Consider the following 24,172-nt stretch of genomic DNA (forward strand, 5'->3'; position numbering starts at 1 on the left):
GGTCGAAATGTCTTGACGATTAATCTGACCAAAAGCAATAGTCGATTTGTCATGACGATGATACCAATCGAGTCGATCAAAAAAGTCTTTAATCGTTAAGGCACAAATTGTTCAGGATATCATTAGATCGAAGAGCTATAACGTTTAACACAATGACTATACTTTTTATTTAAAATTAGTTTACGAGGTACATTTATATACATAAAAAATTTATGACTATTACATTAAGCTTATGCAATATAGACAGTATATTCGTGCATGTGTCTGTGTGTGTATATGTATGTGTGTGTTTTTTGTATACGTGTACGTGTGTACTAACGTAACAGTAGAGCTCTATTAAAATCCACATTTATACTCGGCGTTTGGATAAGAACTTAATAGTCATTTACATCTAGTTTGTATCAACTTGCCATGGGTGGTGATACCGGAATGTCGTAAGTTTCTCGCTCTCTTTTTTCTTTTGCGTTCCAAACAAAACTCCCGCGAAAACGTCAATCGTTCAGATTCTGTCCAAGCGACGCAAAACTTTAAAAGATTAAAATCTGTGTTCGTAGGTCAAACGCATGTACGTAGGTCAAACGATTTGAATTTATATTTTGCCTTACGGAAAATACCTCGAAAAGGTCTTACTTGTTATCTCAAACACAAATTGTAAGATAGCCATGTTTAGCATTAATAATGCGATATGAATACGAGGTCACTGGTTCAAGTAATGTTTAAAACATTGCGTCTCGTATCAACATCCTACATTTGGCTAAACGTGGCCGTTTGATCATCACCAATTGCAATTTTTACCTTGCACGAATAGAATTCCGAATCTTTTTAAATTGCCTTTAACAGAATACAAGTACAGATCTAGGTTTCTTTGGACGTTCGTTTCGGTTGCTTGGGTACGATCGCATGATAATCGTACGACAATCTGACGACAAAATGAAGCATACGTTGGGGGGGTAGGGAAGGACAGGCGGGAATACTGCGGGTGAACGCGAGGATGTGATTAACCAGGGTGTGATGTTTGTAGGCCCGCGATGAGAATACGCAATATCTTTCTGTAAACTTTCGGAAAGGGCTCGCCCTGTTGTCCGCGAGCGAGCCACGTACCCTTCACTTTAATCGACGCGACTGCCACGGGGTGCGCGCCGCCGATGATAGAGACTCGCTCTTAAATTATAAACAAATATACACGCATGTCTAAAATTACCTCTCGATATTGTTACAATAGAGTCGATTGCTGTTTCAACTCAATGACAGACTGGTGTACCAACGAATCGTCATATAACATTCTCATTTTTATCCTTTCGCATTCTCTCTCTCTCGCTCTCTCTCACATTAATTAACTTACTGTATACACACATAGGCTGGACTCGTATCTTTATACTTAAATATACATCGAGTCGATCTTTACACGTTTTCTTCAGTGAATTATTTTTTATCGGACAAACATTTAACAGACACTTGAGATTCTTGCGGTACACGGATATACAATGTACATATATCGGTATATCTTAATATATATATACATACATATATGTGTATGTGTGTATATATATATATATATATATATATATATATATATATAGCATTATAGATATATATTCTTTTTATTTCTTGCATGACAAACGCGCGATATATAATATATGCATTCTCGTGTAATTCGTTTATCAATAGACTCTCCTCTTATATTCATCTTTGTTCTTTTTTTTTTAATCCTTTTCTTTTCTCCGTAAAATGCATGACACAAAAATAAATGCTTGTATCTGTGAATTATATTTACCTTCTTTTTCCGCCCTCCCTTACACACATCTTCCCGCGACGTATACGCTTAATTAACCATATATAGCTTAGCTTCTTCTTTTTACAAAATATCACAAAAATCACACCAGCCTTTGTTCGCAACAAGAAGCCATGTTGTTGAAATCTCGTCAAAACGATACACTCCCCGGTCCGTTCTGCGCTCTCGCGCTTGAAAACATTAACATATATTAACGTGTGTATTCGATGCGATCGCACGTGCTCGTGGGAACATGCGGCCATGCCGTATAAATTGTCGTTGGCAGTGATTCACATAACAGATAGACGAGGAATTCTATGCAGCGAATACTTGTGAGAGCTTCGGAGCCACGTATCATTAAAAATTGTGAAAAAAGAAACGCCCAACTGACATCAATCCCTCCGTTTCCAATTTATCTTGAACGTCTCTTAATCGATGTGAGTTTTAACAAGTATGCGTTTCATTGATTTGATCAATTTTACATGCAAACAATCATGTGTGAGAATCAAAGTTCCTCCGCCAAATCAAATTATTATCGAGCCGCGACGCAAGCTCGAGGAGCCAAGCTTGTCGTAGGTGTAATCGGTTTGCAACAAAATTATCCTGGATTCAATTCTGATCTGGAGTCACCTTATTTTCTCAACAGCGGAAAGATCAAAGATTATCATACATCGTATGATTACAGCCAAATTGGAGCAATCTGCATCGACATGTCATGGCATCTCTCAGCATATCTTTCGGTATGGCAGGTGCGCATCCTGTCCTGTTTTTACCACGTGCACGTGATATCGCACACATATGTTCGCACATTTTATTCGCGCACACGATATAATATCGCCTTAGGATCTAGACATCGACATTTTTCTTTTTTTTCCCCCTTTTATTCTTTTTCCTTTAACATTATCACGAATTTTGTCGCCTAAGTCGCATTAAGTGTCGCCTCGATTCGAGATAAGTGTTCACGCACTGCGGAGCTCTCGCCTCATCTCGTACTCTGAATGCCCTGAAGATCAAGGAAAGCGAATCGGACGACGAAACAATGAAAGCGCTAGTGACCAGCACGATGCGCGGACGCGCGGCGTCTTCACCAAGTGTAGATCGCGCGTGTTGAAGGCGGAGAAAATACATCTAAACGCTACTGTCTTTTATAAATATACAGTTGTCCAATCGTATTCTTATTGCACGAACTCTTCTAGCGAGGCCTGACATACGCGTGAAAATCTCTGGAAATCCGGAGACCATTTATTTTTTATGCACACCGATTGGATAGTCTGATACTTCCTCCTCCTCCTCAGGGAAAAATCTGTGCATCTCACGACCCATTACTCGCGCGCATTATTTCATTCAGAAAGAATCACTTGACGTGACATTATTCTACCAATGTGTCGGTTGCTTTCTTGATAATTTTCTTACGCATTTTATCAAATTGTCATTTGTTATTTTCAATGGAAAACCTCTTCGGTTTACCACACGAAGAGAACTTCCGTATACAAAATATTTAATTTTTTAAATTGTATAATATATATATTTCTATATTATCGGAACTGTGTATTTCTTTCTTCTTCCCTCTTTCGATTTTATCTATTACGAGAGAGAAATGAGAAACAGCGAGCGATCATAATGATTCAAGCTGCTATCTTGCCATTAAACTCGCCATTTTATCATCTCTACTTAATTTTCTTATTAATGGTTTATAGGAAGTACATTCATTATCTTAGAAAAGCGATTTCGTACACAAACAAAGATGCTTATGCCGATGTTCCTTGTGAATCGTTTATATCGAATAATCATACATCTCATGGTTGATGTGTTATTCATAGCGCGTCCATGTTTTGTTTGTAACAATAAACGCAATACAAAAAAGAATCTCTAGGATTCAAGATATACATATGTCGCATTAACACAGCTCTTTCTCAAATTCCCTGTACTTATCTCCCTGAATGTTTCGATAAAATACGGCTCGTTGAAAGTGTTCTAAGCAGACGTCCGAGGTCGCAATTAGCATTCAAAAATATATACACGGATTATCACGAATAATTAATTCTTCCTGCGAATTATCCAAGGCAACACGATGCATCAGACTTGTTTTATACAGCTGTGGGAAAGTTCGAAACGCCTCACCACCTCATATCGATAACGTCAACAAAATATTCGCGGATGTCCGTCATTTTCGAAGAACGCAAGTGTCCACAATTTATTTTCTCCCACCGAATCATCGAACGATAATGCGCTTCTACAATTCTTTTTCCACAACAATCAAGTGGTACCATCCAGACAAGAGTTTGCTAATAATATTACAAAATGTCTCCATTCCAGCTTTCACATCAAATCTCGAAAAACCATTCGTTGTTCGTCGATAAGACACTTGGATCGAAAATTTATCAAGCGATATCCAATTGGTGGGCGAAAGCTATTTAGCGCGCTCGAGTTCATCTCAACAACGTTAACAGTGATTCGTTAAAAAGATTACAAATCTTGTGTTCCACAATAAAAAAAGAAAGAAATCTATAGAACGGACAAATACAATTTGTCTCATCATATATAGTTAACTATACAACAATCTCCCGCATCAAACGCGCGAGGTGCAATAGAAACATTTGCAAAACTCACAAACAACTTTTGCGCTTTCGCGTCTAGCACAAAAAAAGTAAAGAAAGGGAGGTCCGCGAGCTTGCGTTGTACCGTCGCAAAAATTGTCATTAACCTCCCGAAAGGTTACAGATCACTTCTTCCTTATTACTTGGCCGTTGTTTATCTATCGTCTTATTTGGAAAAGAAAATGTTTGAAAACCTTAATGTCGGGGACTGCGCGCGAATTTACACGCGTCGTCGACCGCGTTCCCGCAAATGGAACATTCGTAGCTGACTTTTGTGCGCCTGTCACAGCAGCCACGCGTGATGACGGCGAGTCCCTCGATCCGCACTGAGAAATGCACTTCTAGAGATCCCAAAGAGCATTTACACAGTTTCGTGCAATTAATTAATGCTTTCTACACCTAGCAGAATGATCTTCATACATCTCATTTGGCCTCGTCCTGCTCCATCGGCTCCTCGGAAACCTCTCGGGAATGTTCTGGCGTAGTCCTGTCATTTTAAATAAACATATATAATTTAATTGTAATACGTATATGTATGTAATACTTAATTATAAGTTATTGATATTTAATAATATTTCAAAGATAGATAATGATAAAAAAATACTTGATACTAACGTGAGGTTTGTAGGCTGCTGCATAGATAGAGAGGCCATTGCAGACACGGTTTCCGTTTCGTCGTGTTCCTTTTGGCTCGCCTCTATAGCGCTCATTGCGACCGTATGGGCAGCAAGCTTTACGCAAGGCCAATGTGACATCTAAGAAATAATATGTTACTACATTAAATGATAAACTAAATACATTTAATTTGTATCATTCATAAATAAATTATTTTTAATAGTTTACAACAATCTTACAAACACTAAATCTGATTTTTCTCTTATACCAAGTATTGCACAAATGGTATTTCTTTTCTTTCATTTGCTTTTGTGCTCTAAATAAATGCATGCAGGATAATACTTTCATTCTACGTATTTGTGTCAAATCGTATTAGAGAAAATAAGTATGAACGTGGAAGGGGAGTCAATAGGATGACGCATGGCTTTGCATGAGAGCGACCGATTCATAATTGGTTCCGAGTTTGAACCCAAACCTCAGAGGAGTTAAAAATTGTAAATAAAGGAATATGAGATAAGATTTTACTCTATTTATAAAAAACATAACATAAACTGATACATAGTATATACGGAAGAGAATTTAAAAATAAATATTGCTCAGTTCCTGATTAAGTAACGAATAAAAAGATTTAACTACATCACGCAATATTCGACTTACCTGGATGGCGATGGTCTTCTGCAGCGTATCAATGGCATTTTGGCAAGGAATCCTCGTGAGTTCCTCATCCCGAAGCGGACTGGGTTCGTCACCGAGCAGCGCTCGAACGCACTCCTGTGCCGAGTCGCAGATCGCCGCTAAATCGTAGCCTCCTTCCAGGGCGAGGACGACCTTGCCATCGGCTAGATTAAGTAACTGTTGCGTCATCCTGCCGAAGCACGCCGGGCTGACTTTGTAGCCACCCAGTGGCGCCGGATGGCCCACAGCAGCATCGAAACCGGCCGAGACGATTACGATGTCCGGATCGAATTCCTTGGCGATTGGCATGACGATCGTGCGAAACGCCGCGAGATACTCCGCGTCGCCCATGGGCGGATTCAGACCACCGGACCATGCCACGTTTACGTTGTAGCCGAGACCCTCGCCAGCGCCGCACTCAGTAGGCCCGCCGGTTCCGGGGAAGAAGTTACCATCGTCGTGTCTGTGTATCGACAAATACAGCACTCGTGGATCATCGTAAAACATCTGCTGAGTACCGTTCCCATGATGAACGTCCTGAAGAAGATATAAAATGCATGATGTAATATTTTGTCATACGTGGGCATGTCCGAAAGTATTTAGAATCGCAGCCTGATCTTGACTACAACTTCGATCCCTTATATCGCATTATCGACATTACTTATTTTCACGATGTAAAGACGTTTTAAAATCACATATCATATTGTGTATTCTCGTCGTAAAGAAATCATGCTGCGCGATGATAATAACGATTCTTACCCAATCTAAGATTAAAATTTTTCTAACGCAATCGAGCTTTTGCTGAAGTAGCCTCGCTGCGATTGCTACTGAGTTGAAGAAGCAGAAACCCATGGCTTGGTTGGTTTCCGCGTGATGCCCGGGCGGTCTCACTACGGCGAAGCCGTTCTTAATGTCGCCTACTGCCGCCTTGAACGCAAGATCGACAACGCATCCCACTGCCATTCGAGCGGCGGGTGCGGTATTAAGCTCGTTCCACGTTGTGTCGGAATCAACGCCAACTCCGCCGCAGGGAAGTCGGACGAAACTCTTGATAGGCAACTGCGACAGCTTGGACATATCCAGTTTCTGTCGATTCATCGGATTCGTTCCTGCGCACACCATGGGACTAGATTAATGTCACTGCTTGTCGGCATTATTCTACAGTTTGATTAAAAAATTTTTTAATTTTTTACAGTACCTATATTTTATTTCTTTTTATTTTACTAATAATACTAAAATTTGTGATTTAACACGTTCCCCGTTGGACCGATTTTCGGTAACTTTCAGATTGCGTGGGTCGCCCTATATTGTCGAGACTGACAGTTTTGCTTATAATATATAATATAATGTTTATAAAAATATTGATATAATTCATTATTATTAAGAAAAATGTATACGATCTTCCCATGATCTTGATAACTATTATATATATATAATAGTTAAGAATCAATGCATAATTTTATAAAACGTTTTATGATGATGTTACGTATAATAGTGAAAATAGCCTAAACGGAACGTTTAGTTTAGCATGGGACGTATACACTCCACATGGCAAGTTAATTACAGTAACATTAGTTGACGTATAATATTAGTGAACGTGTTAATTACAGTAATATTAGTTGATATGCTTGGTATTAATATTTATTCAATTATTATAAAAAACAAAAATGACTATCGCTTCAGTTCTACAGATAATACAATTAGTTTAAAATAAAAAAATTATAAAATTTTAATTGTAAATTCTGCAAAATTTTCAAGGTTTTCTCAATTTTTAAAATAGCGTTCCAGCGTAACAATTATCTTAAAACTGATAGTTTCATCTCATTGTCAGTTAAAGTTATTATTTTCTTCATAAAGCTGAAACAACGTGGAAAGAACAAGACTCACCAAACAATAGTGCATGAGCTTCACTATGGCATGTTTGGATCTCTTCAAGTGTAGCCTTGCGCGAGCGTACTCGGTCGCAACGTTGCAACAGGCCCGTCTCCGATAGCCTAGCCCATACGCTCTGCAATCGGCCACCATGCTCAGGATGACCTCTGACCGTTTCGCCGCAGACACATGCATGTTTTAACATTAGTGGGTCATATGCTAATCCTGTGGTTGGCCGATGCGAAGAACTTCGCACGAAAATGTCACCGCTGCTGCTCTGAGGACCTTTAGAGATAAAATCATGATAATTTCATGAGCTAAAAAATATAGATTAACTTTTTGAAAAATTAGATTAGGTTTGAATGCTACACGGATTTAATATAATATTAGAGATAAATGCAAAATCTTTAGCACGTCAATTCAAAAGATAAAAGTATATTGAAGTTTTACCTAAGTGTACTAGAGGACTTGACAGTGCTCTCGAGAGCGGCCTAGCCACTTGAGAGGTCCTGCTTAAACCTCCGGCGTAGATGGTCGATTCATTCGTTTGCAACGTGTGTCTCATCATGAGATCCCTCTGTTGTTGTAGGAACTGCTCGCGGTCTCTCTGCTGTTTCGAGATCTCGCTCTCCTCCGGATGATCTTTCTTGCCTGTTAGATCTATCACCTCGGATTCTTCGGACTCTGGTGCCTCGTCCAGCTGATTAGCCTGGCCGCGCGAACCTACTCGCGTCAGAACAGTCTGACGGATCTGCTGTTTCAGATAATTGTGCGCTTGTTGCTGATCGTGCAACTGTTTCTCCGCGAGATATTCCTCATAGTGAGTGGTCGGTGCGATTATGCCGCCCTGCAGCATCGGATGACCTAGCGGTAGGGGCGCAGATTGGGTTCTACCTATATAAAGAAAAGACAACAGTCGTATAAATGCTTGCCGACACGCTGTCGAGAAGTTACTGAACGACGCGTGCTATGTTTCGTGTAGGAATGGTCCCTCGGGGAACTTTGGACGGCTGATCTCGGTAAGTTCAGCCTCTCTTCCAGAGTCATTTTTTTTTCTCGGCGGAGACCATTGTCCATTGGAACAGGGCACGCGCACGGTAAGAGCTTCTACGAAGACAAAGAGGGAACATACTACCTAAAGGCCGGTGATGACCAGCCTTTTGCAGTCTCGCGTGCGCCACTTGTGTATCCGTGATCGGCGCCGCAGTGTGATACACCGCTGCCGCTGTTGCCGGATGCTGCCTGCTGCCGCCCACTGTCGCGGACGGCGGTGTCGCTTGCTCCTGTAGATTCTGCTGTATCTGCTTGTGGATGTACGTCGGCTCGCCCTCGATGACCGTCAGGGACGGATAGAACGGCAGGTTGCCGTGCAGCATCTGACCGGTGAGCGGCATGCCGAGACGCGCCGTAAACGCGGCCCGCACTTCCGCTTCCGAGACTGGTGCCAATTTTGTCCCGCTCTGCGAACAAAGAACAGCCCAATGCGCATCGATCAAATACTTGAAAAGATTCTAAAATTATCGACGTTATCTAGATTCTAAAATTATCGACGTTATCTTATCGTTTTAACGATAAGTATAACGACGCGAAGTACAAACTCTACTCAGAGTTAATGCAATAGATAACTTCGGTGCCAAAAATATCCTATCATTTTTCGCAACGTTTATCTATTTTGCATAAAATTCTTTATTTTATTCAGATTATCACAATTTATCTTTTGCTTATGGATTCCATCACAGTATTGATATTTCCTCAAGAATACTATTATTCAAAACACCATTATTCTTAACATATAACTGAAGATACAGAAATAATAGAATTTTGTCTTTTATATAATCCTATGTACGAATTTTTAAAATTAGATAAGAGAGAGAAGGGGAAGAGAGAGAGAGAGAGAGAGAGAGAGAGAGAGAGAGAGAGAGAGAGAGAGAGAGAGAGAGAGAGAGAGAGAGAGAGAGAGAGAGAGAGAGAGAGAGAGAGGATACGATAAAGAGATTAAATTTAAAAAATCAAAAAGACAGCATTTAATAAAATATTTAGTAAAGAAAAATTTACTTTAAATTGAGAAAATCAATAAACGAAGATAAATGAGAAGGATATATATAGGGTGTGCCATTTTAAATGCGCCAGGCAAATATCTAGAAAAATATAGCAAATATATATATATATATATATTAAAGAAAGTTGAATTGTCACATTACACCATAATAACAAAGAAAGCTTTTGATAAGTATAAACAATTATGTATACAGAATGTCCCATTTTAATGGAAACTGCTATATATCTCTTAAACTTGACAAAAAATATCTCAGATAAAAATTTAATAATTTTTTTAAAAATAACTGTATTTTTTTACGCTAATTGATTTACTTTATTATTCTATGTATAAAAATATTAAGGTACGATTATAAAAAAATGAATAGGTAGAAAAAAGTCTACAGTAAAATATAAAATACCTTGTAAACAATTTATTTTTTCAACATTTTTATATGAATCATTAGAGAAATCATATTATGTAAAAAAATTCAATGATTCCAAGAAAATGGATAACCTTCATGTGATCTTCAAACGGCTATCCGAGGTCAAATCACTAGCGCTATCACATGCCCCTTTAAACCCTAAAACTTTTATCTGAGACAATTTTTTGTACAATGTCAAGTTTAGGAGATATATACTTGCATCCATTAAAATGGGGACACCTTCTATTTAAACATATATTTGAGAGAAAATTACAAACTTTGAATTGTCGTATTCATAAAAGAGCCGTAGTTAAAAAAGGACCCGAATTTTCGAGGAAAAATGTACTTACCGAGCTCGACGGTACATGAGGTCTGCCCAACGAGATGTTAGGCATGGACGGTGAACTGAAGAGCGAAAGATCCGAAAGGCTGCCCTGCTGACTACTGCTAGTGAGACGTCCTCCATACGCCGGATTTTCACCTTCCTGCAATAAATCAGAGCGAGATATCTCGCGGTAAATTTTCGCGGCGTACAACATCGAAAGATCGTGGCAAATATAAACGGTATTGTCGAAGCTTACTTCCTGTATCGCTGTGTTGCTCCCAGCAGTGGGACTGGCTTGAGAATTGTTCACGGTCGGAGGAGAGTTAGGCCCGGACTCAGGATTGCTGCCAGAATCTGAAAAACGTACAATTAGCACGTCGGGACCCCCGAGAGAAGGATAGAAGGAGGAACAGTGTCGTCGTTGCGCAATATAAAAGAACATACGCGAAACAAACGGATGATGATCGCCCGGAAATCGCATGCGAAGTCGCGCATTTGCAACGCGCGAACAAATAGGACAAACGTTGTACGACTCGAAAATGGTACTCCGAAAATAAACTGACTTCTCCACACCCGCCGCGCCGCGCCGCGCCGCGCCGGTGTGTAACGCATGTATGTAAATTTTGATGTATGAAAATTGATGATCCACGAGGAACCGGCCCAAACGACAGTACCCGTTTAAAAGCGTGACTCTTTGGACGCTTCTCGATCCATCGCGTTTTATTTGGGGAGCCTCGTCAGCGGCGACTCATTCGAATACTCCCGGAGCAGTTTCAGCGCTAATTTACATTATGTTAATCGGACAGTAGTCTTGCTCATGCCGTTATAGGAGAGTAAGTAACAAACGTTAAAAACTCAACAGTCTATTAATCGAACACTCGGGGTGCAGTGAGAGAAAGAAAGAAAAAAATAGAGAGAAAGAGAGAGATATAGATGTGTATATGTAATAATGTTGGCAAATGCATCGCGCAGAGGAAAATAAGTGAGAACTCTCGTTCTACGATACTCTAGAGAGTAGTTCTCTCGAAGAGAGTTCACGCGCGCACACACGCGCGTATGTGTGTGAGAGAGAGAGAGAGAGAGAGAGGAACGTACTTGCTAATAACGACTTCCGCTTGAGGTGCGACGCCAGGCGGTCCTTCCGGCGTGCCATCAGGGGTGAGTTTCTCAACGCTGATGCCATGTTCCTCTCCACGCGCTGTTTTAGTCGCACCTTCAGCAAGTTCGGCTCCGAGGCTGGCCAATTTTTTCAGCCGGTTGTTAGTTGGTCATTGTCATACCGTAAGAAAGGGGCGCGTGGGGCGGGGGCGGGGGCGGGGGAGGGCGGGGGAGGGAGAGGAAAGGGGACGGACGGAAGGCAAGAACGCGATGCTAGACGACCCCGCCGTTTCGTATTTCGCGTTCGCGTTCGCTCGCTCATATTATCGCGGAGGAAGAGATCGCGAATGGAAAGAGGTCTGCAAAGGCCTCCGCGTGACACTCGCCTGGACGAGGGGCAAATAATTAATAACACGCGCGATTTACAGAAGTGGTCAAATGTCACGCGGTTAAATATAAAAAAACTTTGAGGAATAATAAAAAAAATGTTGAGAGTTGCAAAAGTACGTCACGTTTGCAAAAGTATCGCTTATTAATTCGGCATATTAAACAGAAGTTTAAATCATATAGCCTGTGATATGTTGAGTTACTAGATATTTCTGCGGTTATTTCTGAGATGTGTATATTTTTTCCTCCTCCTTTTTTTTTGTAATCTATAGTATAATATTTTCAATACTTTCTGCTTTTTGATTATCTTATCTGAACAAAGCTCTCACGTGAGATAATGAGGACGAAAGTCTTTCTGTACGGCGAAATTACTCAAAGGTTCAACCTGTATTAAAGGATAAGAAAAGCGAACTAATTTTAGAATCGCTATACAATTAAAATAAAAAAAAAAAATAAAGAAATTTTTCACTTAATTTCTAAAATCGTTATTATTCTTCCAAATACTGAAAAACTTGCATATAATTACAAATTATGTAAAATTTTATTATCATATTTATATATGTATATTACATATGTGTAAATGCTAATACAGTGCCGACCAAAAGTCTGAGACCACATATATAATTTAAAGATATTCCAGTGAAATGCTATTTAAAAGTCCGATTCATGCCTTATTCAATATTTTTTCTTAATTTGAAAGTAAATAAGCGTTATATTTAGCACAGTTGTGATAATGTATTGTATAATGTAGCATTTTGTTTAATTTCAAGAAAATAGATTATAATCATAGAGCCTTTTTTCCAAAACTGAGCTGTGGACTATTTTAGAAAAAAGGTAAAAGAGTATCAGAAAAAATAAATAAACTTGTATCTAAATTAAAGAAGTGTCTAATGCTCTTTTCATCTTGTAAAAGATATTTAAAAATTTTCAAACATTTTATACTATTTTTTATTTTATTATAAAATAATGAATAAAATAATAAAAAATAAAAAAACGTTAAATTATAGATTTGATTTTATTTCATATAGTAAACATTTTCAATGAATAACCTCAAACTTTTAGGAAGTGTATAAGACATGAGGAGAATTAATCATTATATACTATCGCTATATTTCTCATACAAAAAAGCTTCCCAAAGCTTCGAAGAATATTGAAATGCTGACCAATATGGATTTTTTGTAATTTTTGAAATTTTATTTCTATTTCGCCGCATCGAAAAATTCAAACAGTTCTCCGGAGATTTATTAAGGATATGTATAAGTTCCCAGGGTTTTTTTTTTACAAAAGTGTTTTTTCAGTAATCGTTAAAATTTACAGGTTGTCTTAGAACTGGTGGTACCAGCGAGAAAGAGGTAATTCTACATGAAAAATAAATCGAAAATGTAGAATAAAACTTTTTTTACGAGACTAAACAATAAACAGAAACTTTTGAAGAGATAAGGCTAGCCGTACCGCTTCCTTGCCATATGTTGCAAATGTTTTCCGTATACGAATTTGCAGACATATGTTAGCACCTTTTTCGCATAAATAAATGTATATCAGTTAGAGATAACGCGCACATTAATTAGCGATTCGCTGGCCAACTGGTCGATATACATTAAAAAGAGCCAATGAACGGACAAATTTAGCTTAATTCTTTTTCATTTTTATTAAGACCAAATATACGTGAAGTGTCACATGAAGAAAAGACAGATATTCGCAGAAACTAATTGGAGATTCACCTATAATTAATTCGGAGATGATTGCGACGTGCCGACTTGCTATGCGTGCGTGTCGGCGTTTTCCGCGGATAATTCGAGCGAGCGAATCTTGTGTCGAGGAAAATCATTGTCTTTCTTTATATTCTCGGATAAAATCATGATCAAAGAAAGCAAACATCGCGTCGACGCGTAAGCTGTTTTTTTTGGGACTCAACTCGTTTCTCGAACATCGAAACACCATGCTTTAGTAGACATTCTATTGGCACACAAACTACCTGTACGAAATATGCATAAGTTAATCGACACATCTCGGGACAATTACCTGTCTTCCTGAGCGGAAAATCGTCGCCGAACTTCTGCAGCATCTGCGGCATTTGATATGGATGCGCCGCATTCGTGGTGCTCGATGATTCCGACTGCGGTTGTAGCCTGGATAAAAAAAAAATTCGAAACGCCATTCATAACAAATCATTAATATTTAGATAAATAATGGTCAATAAGAGAGCAAAGTACGTCGAAAAGAGGCGTCTTATCTAATCCGAAATGCGTAAAACTTTATGCACATAAAACAGTTTATTATTAAGATATTTCAAGTAAAAAAAATAAGATAAGTTAAGGTATACTTAAATATATTGGACTAATCATTTTGACAAGTAAAATTATAATGATATTTTTTTTACATCTAATTTTTGCCTGCTTTTTAACGCACAATTTTTTAGTTTAAAATAACATAACGTTGTAAACGTTATTTTTATATAAGTACATAATAATGCATAAATTTTATACAATATATTTTTAAGTGAGCTATTAAAAATAATGTTAAAAGTTAAAATTCTGAATTTATTTACTGAATATTATCTAATTTATATATGACTCATGATGCCATTTTCGCAAGTCGGAGATGATATACGTTTCCTACGACTTCTCGAGAACTTGGGTGAAAAAAATATATATTTCGAGTATCGCATATACATGTTTAAGATGAAGTTATCATTGGCAGAGACAAGGAAATAACGTTGAGGGCACATCGGCCGTTGCTAAATGGATAACTGGGCCAGGTTGTGCTATTACCGTTACTTCGTCGGCGGCGGAGAAGACTATAACGACGACGATCGCGACGACCCATTAAAACCGAAATGAAACGTGCAAATTTTGATTTGAGCGTTCTAAACTGATCGAGAGCATCGAGAACAGTGGAACTTTTTTTAGCTTCAGTTATTCTAAAAGTGGAACGATAATCTTTGGCTAAGTATAGTCGGTTTCAAGATAGAAGAGGGTATAAATATTTGCAGCTATTACAATTTCAGAAAAAAAAACATGCAATAAAAAAAGCATATTAATATATATGTATTTATAACAAAAATTAAAAAATGAAGTTAAAAAGTCTCTATCAGCATATGAAAACTAGTCTGACAATATATGTATTAAATGGAAAAAAATCAAACATTTTTTTCGTTAGTTCTTAGTTCGGTGACAATCTTCACACATTAAATGGATTAGGATTTTCAAGAAGTTTTAACAGTTCTAATAGCTGTAAAATTTGTACCGTTTCAAAAACGGAATGTAAAGCTTAAGTAAACAAAAATTCAAAATTGCTTATAACAGTCGAAAATTACAAAGTTCGTGCTAAAGAACAAAGTTTCGGTGTTCAAGAAAATTGTATTTGTAATTGTATTTTTGCTGTTCCTAACTTTCATATAGTAAATAATTGTTCGCGATTGACTCTGTGCATGATTTATTTGAATATGTCATTATAATATATAAGCTGAAATAAATTATTTGATTTTTAATCTTCCCTTCCTTATTGGAAATTTTATTCCAGAAAACAATCAAGTTTAGAAATTATTTTTGACATTACGCAAAATTATAACTCATTTCGTTCTATAACTTTGGAGAATATCTTCAAGAGATTGATCACAGAATATCTTCAAAATTATTGAAATATATTTGATACAAATTTAAAAAAGTCATAATTTACATTATTCCTTTATAATAAGAAAAAATGAAATATTTGTCATGCATTCACTCTGAAGTAAAACGCTAAATTTAATTACAAATTCTCATAAAAAAATTTCATTTACGTTAAATTTAAAGGGATAATTATATTTATGCTATAACTTTTTTAAAAAATTAAAAAGAATAAAAAAACTCATGTGACATCTCTGATTGTGATTGTGTGACAGCGACAATTAATGTAACAAATTATAACAATAATTTAATTATAATCTTCTATTTTATATTAGAAAAATTATGCATATTTTAATCAATCCAATAAAAAACAAAGTATGTTTTTTATATGTTAAAGTTAAATTAAAGAATATCACACTTAATATGAATATTTTAATATTGTATTTTTGCAATCAGCTAAGCGCCATAGAAGTTATGGAAACTTTAAGTTTATGTTTCATATCTTGAAAAGATCTTTTTCATTACTAACTTGTATTACGAAAACTAGGTCAAATAATAAACGTTACGTTTTATACGATTACAACATAAATCAAGAAATTATTAAATATCAAAACTAAATTTTATTTTAACTTTAATATATATTTTTAATGTATATTTTAATATGTTTTCTATTTATTTAAATTACAAAAATTTGAATTTTATTTTATTTGAAATAATTAGTATTATTTAGTTATATATGTTTTATCGTAAATTATTTAACACACTAATAATTTGGAACAAATGCCATTTGTATAAATAAATACAAGGTTCCAAACAAAATGCCATTTAAATAAAGTAAAACACATGTTTATTAAAAAAATAACATTTTCTTAGAATAATCTAGTATCAACTAGTATCAACTAGTTAACCTTAATATTTATTTGTCTGTAATAATAAAAAAATAAAATAAAATTTTTGTTTAATACAAGAAAAATTATTATAAAGAAATATTGATTTATAATAATAAACAATTTTTCTTAATTCTTTACTATTAAAGATCAATATTTACAAAATAAAATAATGTGTAATAGATAATATTATAACAAAAAACAAAGTAATATTATTTTTACAACAAAATATGAATAACCAAAATTGAATATTATATTCTTAAGATTCCTGTTCACTCACTGCGGCTATCTTGGATTGATAATTTCTCTCCAAAGAGAAAAAAATATAGCATGAAATACATGAAAATTCTTGCAACATATATTGAAATAAAAATATTTTTCAATAAAATAGCAATTTGGAATCGTTATAGAACAGACTTGTAAAATATATGAAAATTCCCTTTTTGTTTAGGAAATCGATAACCCATATATGTCGAATTGAATTATGCCTAATCAAGAACGAAAACAAGCTGTTCAACTGCCAAATTGAAATAACCATTTAATTTCGCACATTAAGTTATAACAAAATGGGAGTTCTCTATATTTTAACGCTACGCCAATTATTTTAAATATAAAAATACTGCACTAAAACGAAAAATGACGCGTATGTTGCAAGAATAGTTCAGTTTTTTTGACATCATTTTTCGTGCTTTATAGTAGTTCACAGTTTTGCCAAGTTTAAATGTTACGTGTACTGTCAACGCAGACTTGGCAATCGAGCCAGCAGGAGCCTGGAAACTATTTTAAACATTCAATTTTTCTTAGTAAACATTCATTTACATTCGAAAAAATATATATAAATGAAGAGATTATTGTGTAAAGTATAATAAGTATTTTATCAACATAATTATTTTTTTAAATTACTATAAATATTGTTTGGAAAGGAGTAACTATATAAAATATTTTATTGCTAAAAGTAAATATGAGCAATTATTTTGTAATTAAGAAGTATTCTTACCGAGATAAGTAATTATTTTTAAATAAAAATATATTAAATAATCAAATAAAGAATAAGATTTTAATATTTTCTAACACATTTTCTTGTTCGAAGTAAATATCCTCTTAAAATAAAACAAAATTATTTGAAAGAATAACTAGATTTTATCTTTCAAATATTCTTTCCGTATTAAATTGGCAATTATTAGTTTCAAATTTATATTATCTTGTATGATATAAATTACACTTAGGTACTATTGCATAAATATATACTTGTTTGAATAAAATATTATGTTGCGTGCAGTAAAATATATTTTTAAATCAAGTAAAAATTTGCTAAGGAGTGTTAGAGTATTTAATTTATTTTGATGAAATCAATATTATTTGATTCAAGTTATCTTTCTTTATGCAGTGTATTTTTTAAGATATACTATATTCGTATCCAATGTAATAAAAAATGGACCACTAGAACCACAATACATCTATATGCTTTTCTCAAATGTAAAAAAAATACACTTGAAAGGAAATTTAAATTTTAACGAAATATGATCGATTCTCAACGTCAGATATCAGCGCTGTTTGTTGAGATATCTGCACAATAAAATTAAATTCATGTGCGAATATAAGCTTTACTCACAATCAGAAAAAGTGCCTTATTTCGAATTGCTCGTGATCAAAGAGTGTCTGTTTTTATTTCACTCAAGTTTACGAGACCTATTTCTTCAAAACATCTTACAGTTCGATTATCTTATTCTATCCACTTCTCGTGCATAATTGTGCATCTTACCAGCTTCTATATCCCGGTGTGCCGGGTAGACATCCGTTCGCCGCGGCAGCTGCCTCTCTTTGCTTCTTGTTCACCAGGAAACTCTGTAATCGTAAGGGCCTCGTAAACAAAAAATATAAAATTCGCGTATAATTCAGAGCGCGCGTCGCTTACATGCTAATTCGGAAAATCGATACACCGATTCTGACTGAACAAACTGGGAGGCTCGTAAACGACTAAACATTGCTCCCTCAGCTAAACGAAAGTTCCTTTCAGACAAATTGAGACTTATATTTTACGTAAATATGAGAAATAAAAGCTCATAAAATTGTTCATCCTTAACGCGCGATTCGCGAGATCAATTTGTCCCTGCATTTTTCTTTACTTTTATCGAGTATTATAAACCGTAACTAGTATTTTCTGATTAATAATACTGAAAATATGCAAAATTCAAGAAGTAAGGATTAATCCTTGTGTAAACTTACAATCGTCATTGCTCGTAGCTGAAAAATGCTAGAAATATTTATTAAACGTTTAACAGCAAAGTTCACTTACATGAAGGCGTTCCTTGACTTCCGTGGACGCGTTCGCGCTGTGATCGTGCTTGTCCTTCTTTCTCAGAGCCTCGAGCCTTTCCTTCTCTCGCCTCTGTTCCTCCATCTGCTTCTGCTGCTCCCAGAGCTGCGGGCAAAGGTAAGTTCTCAGAAACTCATCTTTTCTTTTACGACGTATCTCCTATGTGCGCTTTCATCCTGAGATCATTATAGGATTCCGCGAATAGGGATGAAAGTGGGGCGTTCGTCGCGATAGGTGGCGTAATTATATTTCGATCGAAATCAGAATCCGAGGATACGCATTTGCGAGCCGGGAAATACGCTGCAAGGGCAGTATTTATGTTAGATCCAATCCCCCACCCCCTCCGAAGCTATATGTTTTAATTGATTTAATCCGGTAACTGCGCGCATAACTCACGCAGCTCGAACAATCATCGTCTGTAAATGACGTAAACCGTGTCCCCCGAGTTATTATCGGCGGCTTTAGCTCGATTACGAGACGCCACGCACAGCTGCTGCATCAATGGCCATGGGATTCAACGGTAATTTTCCATACGTTATCTCGTCTGCTTTTCTCGCATGGAAGATACCGCGCGTTTTCAAAGTTGAGACTCAGATCCCCGTCACAAAACCTGTCATAGCAATATATATTCCGTATACTGCACCAGCAGTTCCTCCTTCAGATCAACATGCTAAACAAGATTTCGTATTTGATGCAACCTTGTTTCCAGAATTAATAAGACAAAATAAAATCAAATATGTGCATTTTTAATTCAAAACTTGTAAAAGATATGCCATTCATGGGATATTACAAGGGACAAGAACGTAATAAAGGATTATTTCAAAATGTATCAATCAAGAGGCACGGTATAGTGTCTCGCGTCAAGTATACACGCGCAGCGCGAGACTCTTTTACGCGAACGCACGAGTTGCAAGTACCCGAGATTTTGAGATCTCAATAACGAGTATGATGGATATTACAGGGAAAATACGAGCGCGAAGGAAAAACGAATGCGTCTTAATCGACAATGGCGCAGATAAAGTGCGGAAAAACAGAAGTGACTACAATACGCAAATCGGATTAGTTAATCGCACATATAGAAGTAAGGGTATAGCCAAGCGAAGCATTAAGCTCTATATTACTCGCGCGCTGTGCGTACACCAATAGAAATTCGATAAATTGATCGGGTAAAACTTTTTTATCAATCAAATGCTCTTGTACATCTTTAAATTGATTTATACAAAAAAATACGTATTTCATGGATAGAATCTATAAAAAATCAATATAAAAATACGTAGAGTGTATACATTTTGCACAAGTAATAAAAGAATACAATATTTCTAATTATTGCGCTTAAAAAACCTGATAAATTTAATACTATTACATAAAAAATATAATATATATTTTAATGTTTAACGTCTAATTAATATCTTATTTATTCTCGTTTATAATCTAGAGTATCCTAATAACAATTCAAAAGACTTCAGAACTATATGAATTGAATTACATTTTTGCAATAATTATCAGTAGCCAAAGAATGGCAAGTAAATAATAAAGTGTAGAAAATAAATACAAATAAATAGTAATTTCGATTTTTATAATAACTAATAATCTTTCGTATTTTGTAATAGGATTTAGAACATTATATTCACATAAAATCTGAGCACTTTAATCAAGATTTAAACGGTAAAAATTACAATGACTTTGAAGTGAATGACTCAAATATCACATCAACGAAATAGATCAAGTCATATAAAAAATATAAGTAATATATCTTCACATTATAAAACTAAAATTTGTAATTCATTTTGTTTTATGTTCAAATATTTCATTATTTTAGTTTATTATTTTATTTTTGTAAATTTTATTAACTAAATTACATAAAAGGTAATTTTAATAAACAAATAAAAATTGATAAAACGCCTGATTCTAATTTGCCTTTCTGCCTTTATTTGAAAACTATAATATAAAACAAATATAATTTATTAAATTTGTTTTTCAATATATTAAAATTATTCAACAAAAACTCTATTTTTATATATCTTTACATATAAACAAAATGCAGGATGTAAAATACATCCCGCGCAAGTAAAAAAGAAGCACGTGAGTAACGTAAAGTTAATCTAATCGCGCGTCGCATAATCTTTCCCGCGCGATAAACACTCTCCCTTTCTCTCTCTCTCTCTCACCCTCTCCTCCTCCCTCATCATCCCACTCTCTTTTCTCTTTTATCTCCCCTTTCTCTCTCTCTCCCATTCTTCTCTTCGTCCCCCTCTTCCCGCCCTCCTTTCTTGTATACGTTAGAGAGTATGCATACCACGATCGTCGGCATCGTATGAAATAACAGTCGCGAGAATAAAATATTTATTAATAGCTCTCGCCAAATAACATGTTGGCTTGCATCGGCCGCGTCGATAAAATCGCGTCTCACCTCCGTGAGAAGTTCTTTTCCTTCGTCATCTCCTCTAATTCGAATCTCGCGATATTCCCACCGCGGAAAACGAAGAGTCGCGTTCCCGGAGTTCATCGACATCGCCACGCGACCGTGGCTCTATTAATCTCCGGTCTGGCATCGCTCTCGTTCACGACATCTCGTTATTCGCCAATTAATATCCGCTACGCACGTGGAACGTTCGCGTCTCTAACGAGGGCGGCCGCTCTCTTCTCCGCGCGGGATCGCTTTCTCGCCCTCGCGTTCTCGTATCATCGATTTGAGCGGTATACTGTTATTAGATCTAGACACACGTGAGTATAAACGAACGGCAAAATCATTTTGTCCCCAATCTCATCTTTTATTATGTAGGAATATTTTTATTGCAAATTACAATTATATATATGTAATTGTAAGTTATGCACGCGTAATTTACATTAAACATATATATTTACGTAATAAATAAATATATATATTATTCAATATTAAATAAATACGTAATAAAAGGTGTTCGACACAAGAATAGTGACCTATTACGAATGACTTAATAGAGAAAAATCAATCCTAATGTCAAGAGAAAATTACAGTTTTCTAATCTTACAATTTTAGTTTTTCGAAAAACAACTTTACTATTTTAAACTTTATAACAGATTTCATATTTTTGAATAATAAATGTCAAATGATATATTTGTTTCATTATTCAATTAACATAATTTATTATATTATTCAAATAAAACCTCTTTAACTTTTGAGATAAATTTCTGCCTACTTGACTTGTGAATACGTATAAATTATAAAAATAAAACGTAAATTTTTCTCTGAGTTATTTCATAATTTTATCTGTATAAATTGTGTGTAGAGTTGTATTATAAAGCATTGTTTATATATATATATATATATAAATTAATTATTATGAAGGAAATTTATCCTTGATTACATAATTATTTACATATAAATGAGAGCGTTCAGATTGAATATAATAACATACACATAACAGATAGAGTTCTTTTCCACTGTAGCGTCTGTCGTAATGTAATTGATACTGCTGTGTTTAATATTACGCATTTTCTGTCGACCTCGTCGTTAACGATTGTCGCGAATCACGCTTCGCCCGCTTACGGTCACCAATAAAATCCGGAAGAATTCCGCGCGTTAATCACGAGATCCGGTAGCGGCAGCGTGCCGAAAGAAAACGTCGTAATCATGACGGTTAATAAAGTACAGTCCACTCGCTAAATCTGAATCAATAAATAGTCACTGATTCAGCAGTTTCACTGATTCAGATTTAGAGAGCAGACCAATAAAGCAAATCGGAACGGGGCGCCCCGTTGTGTACGATACGTCATACAATTGTACAGCGCAATCCACCTGTGAGACCGGGAACACCTGCGCACACCTGTTAACATCTCTTGCGCTTGAAACACCGCGAGGCGGAAGTGACGTCGGCACGCGCCACAGGTGCACCGTTGTATGTTTACGTATGTCGGCTGCCGAAAATAGCGTAGACATTACGAGAGATTGACCAAAGTGCGAATGAATCAACACTTCCTCGCGACGGGACCCACTTCAGGTCCGGAGTGTTCAAAGGAAAAAAAAAAACTTACGATGTGAGAGTAAAACCGAGCGCAGTACAAGAAAGTATTTCGTCCGTAAATTCGTCCAGAAAAAAAAGTTTCGATTTTACTCAGATGTTGAGACGGAAATTTTGTGCTTTGCATTTATTTCATTCAAATTCATTTCACTTGATTAAATTTAAAACACCTTTTATTTGATTGATTCTAAAAATAGTATCGAGTTATCTTAAAAAAAAAGTTATATAGAGATAATTTCAGATATAAAAATAAAGTAGAGGAAATAAGCTTCTTAAGCTTTAAAGATTGTATGTAAAATAATTAATCTTGATACTATTTACGTAATTATAGATTTGATTGGAAGAGATTTAACTAAAATTAATGACTTCAAAATTATCGCATATCTTTCAAAGTTGTAATCTTTGGGTGCTAGATTTTCGATACTAACGCGTGATTGGGATGCAATTCTCAATTTCAATGTGTACTCATGTGATATAAAAGCTTACAACAATTAAATATTATTAATTCTATAATAAATTCTGTGAATTTTAATTAAAAATATAAACGTTTGAATAAAACTTCAAAAGAGATTTCGTAGCAACTTATACAGAGATATATTTATACATTTTACATGGAAACGAGAGTGACAGCAAACGATAAAAAGCAGACATTTTCTCTGACTAAAAATAATAAAAGTCTAACAAAGGAAAAATGTTCTTTTAAAGATGCGTGACATAAATGTTTGATGAAATAATTAAAAATGGAATATGATAGAATCACTAACACAGATCTGTAATAGGCTCGCTCAATTAATGTACTATTCCAAATCTCACATTTTCTAATGTAAGTGATCAGATTAACTGCGATAGATTAACAATAAACAGATGTTTAAGCAATCAATTTTGATTTACTCGGATTCTAATTGGGTCGAGTCTTATTCATACGCGTAACAGCAATGTATTTGCGTACGTGAGAAACTGAGATTAATTCGAAGTCGCGTTATTCGAAAACAAGCTGCACGTGTGTCTATTTCAATTTACCATACCTCGTTTCGTCCATGAATAGTAATTTCCTATGACAAATATACACGATGTTACATGTGCAAGATTATACGATGCGACGAATCCATGCATAATTACGATAAACGTGCTATACGATGCGGAAAGATTATCGATTTATAGTAGAACGCTTATTACAAAAAAATCCAATACAAACCAACATTTTGAGAGGTAAATAAGATATTTCAACATTGTTGAGAGAACCGGAATTAGTTTACAAAAAGACTCTTCCATTTATGAATTTATTCTTGCGCCAGCATTTTCGTGAATAAAAAAAAATTGACTCCAAATTCAATAAAAACTTGACTGAAAAGATTTCTATGATTTTGTTCATCGCACGTGCGGTCTGCTTTTCATCGCCTGTATAAAAATTGTCGTCCCCGTTCGTACGTAAAATGACAGACAATTATTTTCAAAAGCTGTCAACTCTCGGCCGTTGTGTCCGGTGTCAAAACGCATTCGTGTCACACTTGGAAATTAAAGCGTGCTATAATCTCGGAAGGAAAGAGAGAGAGAGAGAGG

At 35.6% G+C, this 24,172-nt stretch overlaps 1 protein-coding gene across 1 annotated transcript; it reads right to left on the minus strand.

Moving 5' to 3' along the window:
- Positions 1-143: 143 nt before the first annotated feature.
- Hdac4 (histone deacetylase 4) lies at positions 144-18,745 on the minus strand. The gene is made up of 13 exons (XM_071724703.1): positions 18,591-18,745; positions 18,057-18,139; positions 13,822-13,928; positions 11,410-11,550; positions 10,571-10,668; positions 10,340-10,474; positions 8,666-8,990; positions 7,981-8,424; positions 7,546-7,815; positions 6,418-6,767; positions 5,641-6,195; positions 4,984-5,123; positions 144-4,855 (listed from the first exon to the last, which is right to left on the minus strand). Exons 1-13 carry the CDS (start codon positions 18,693-18,695, stop codon positions 4,792-4,794), a joined length of 2,817 nt encoding a protein of 938 aa, XP_071580804.1. The 5' UTR covers positions 18,696-18,745; the 3' UTR covers positions 144-4,791.
- Positions 18,746-24,172: the final 5,427 nt, after the last annotated feature.

Source organism: Temnothorax nylanderi, unplaced genomic scaffold (genome assembly GCF_030848795.1).
Source record: "Temnothorax nylanderi isolate EJ_2023f unplaced genomic scaffold, tnyl_v1.0 TNYL_tig0822_pilon, whole genome shotgun sequence".
Taxonomy (NCBI): domain Eukaryota; kingdom Metazoa; phylum Arthropoda; class Insecta; order Hymenoptera; family Formicidae; genus Temnothorax; species Temnothorax nylanderi.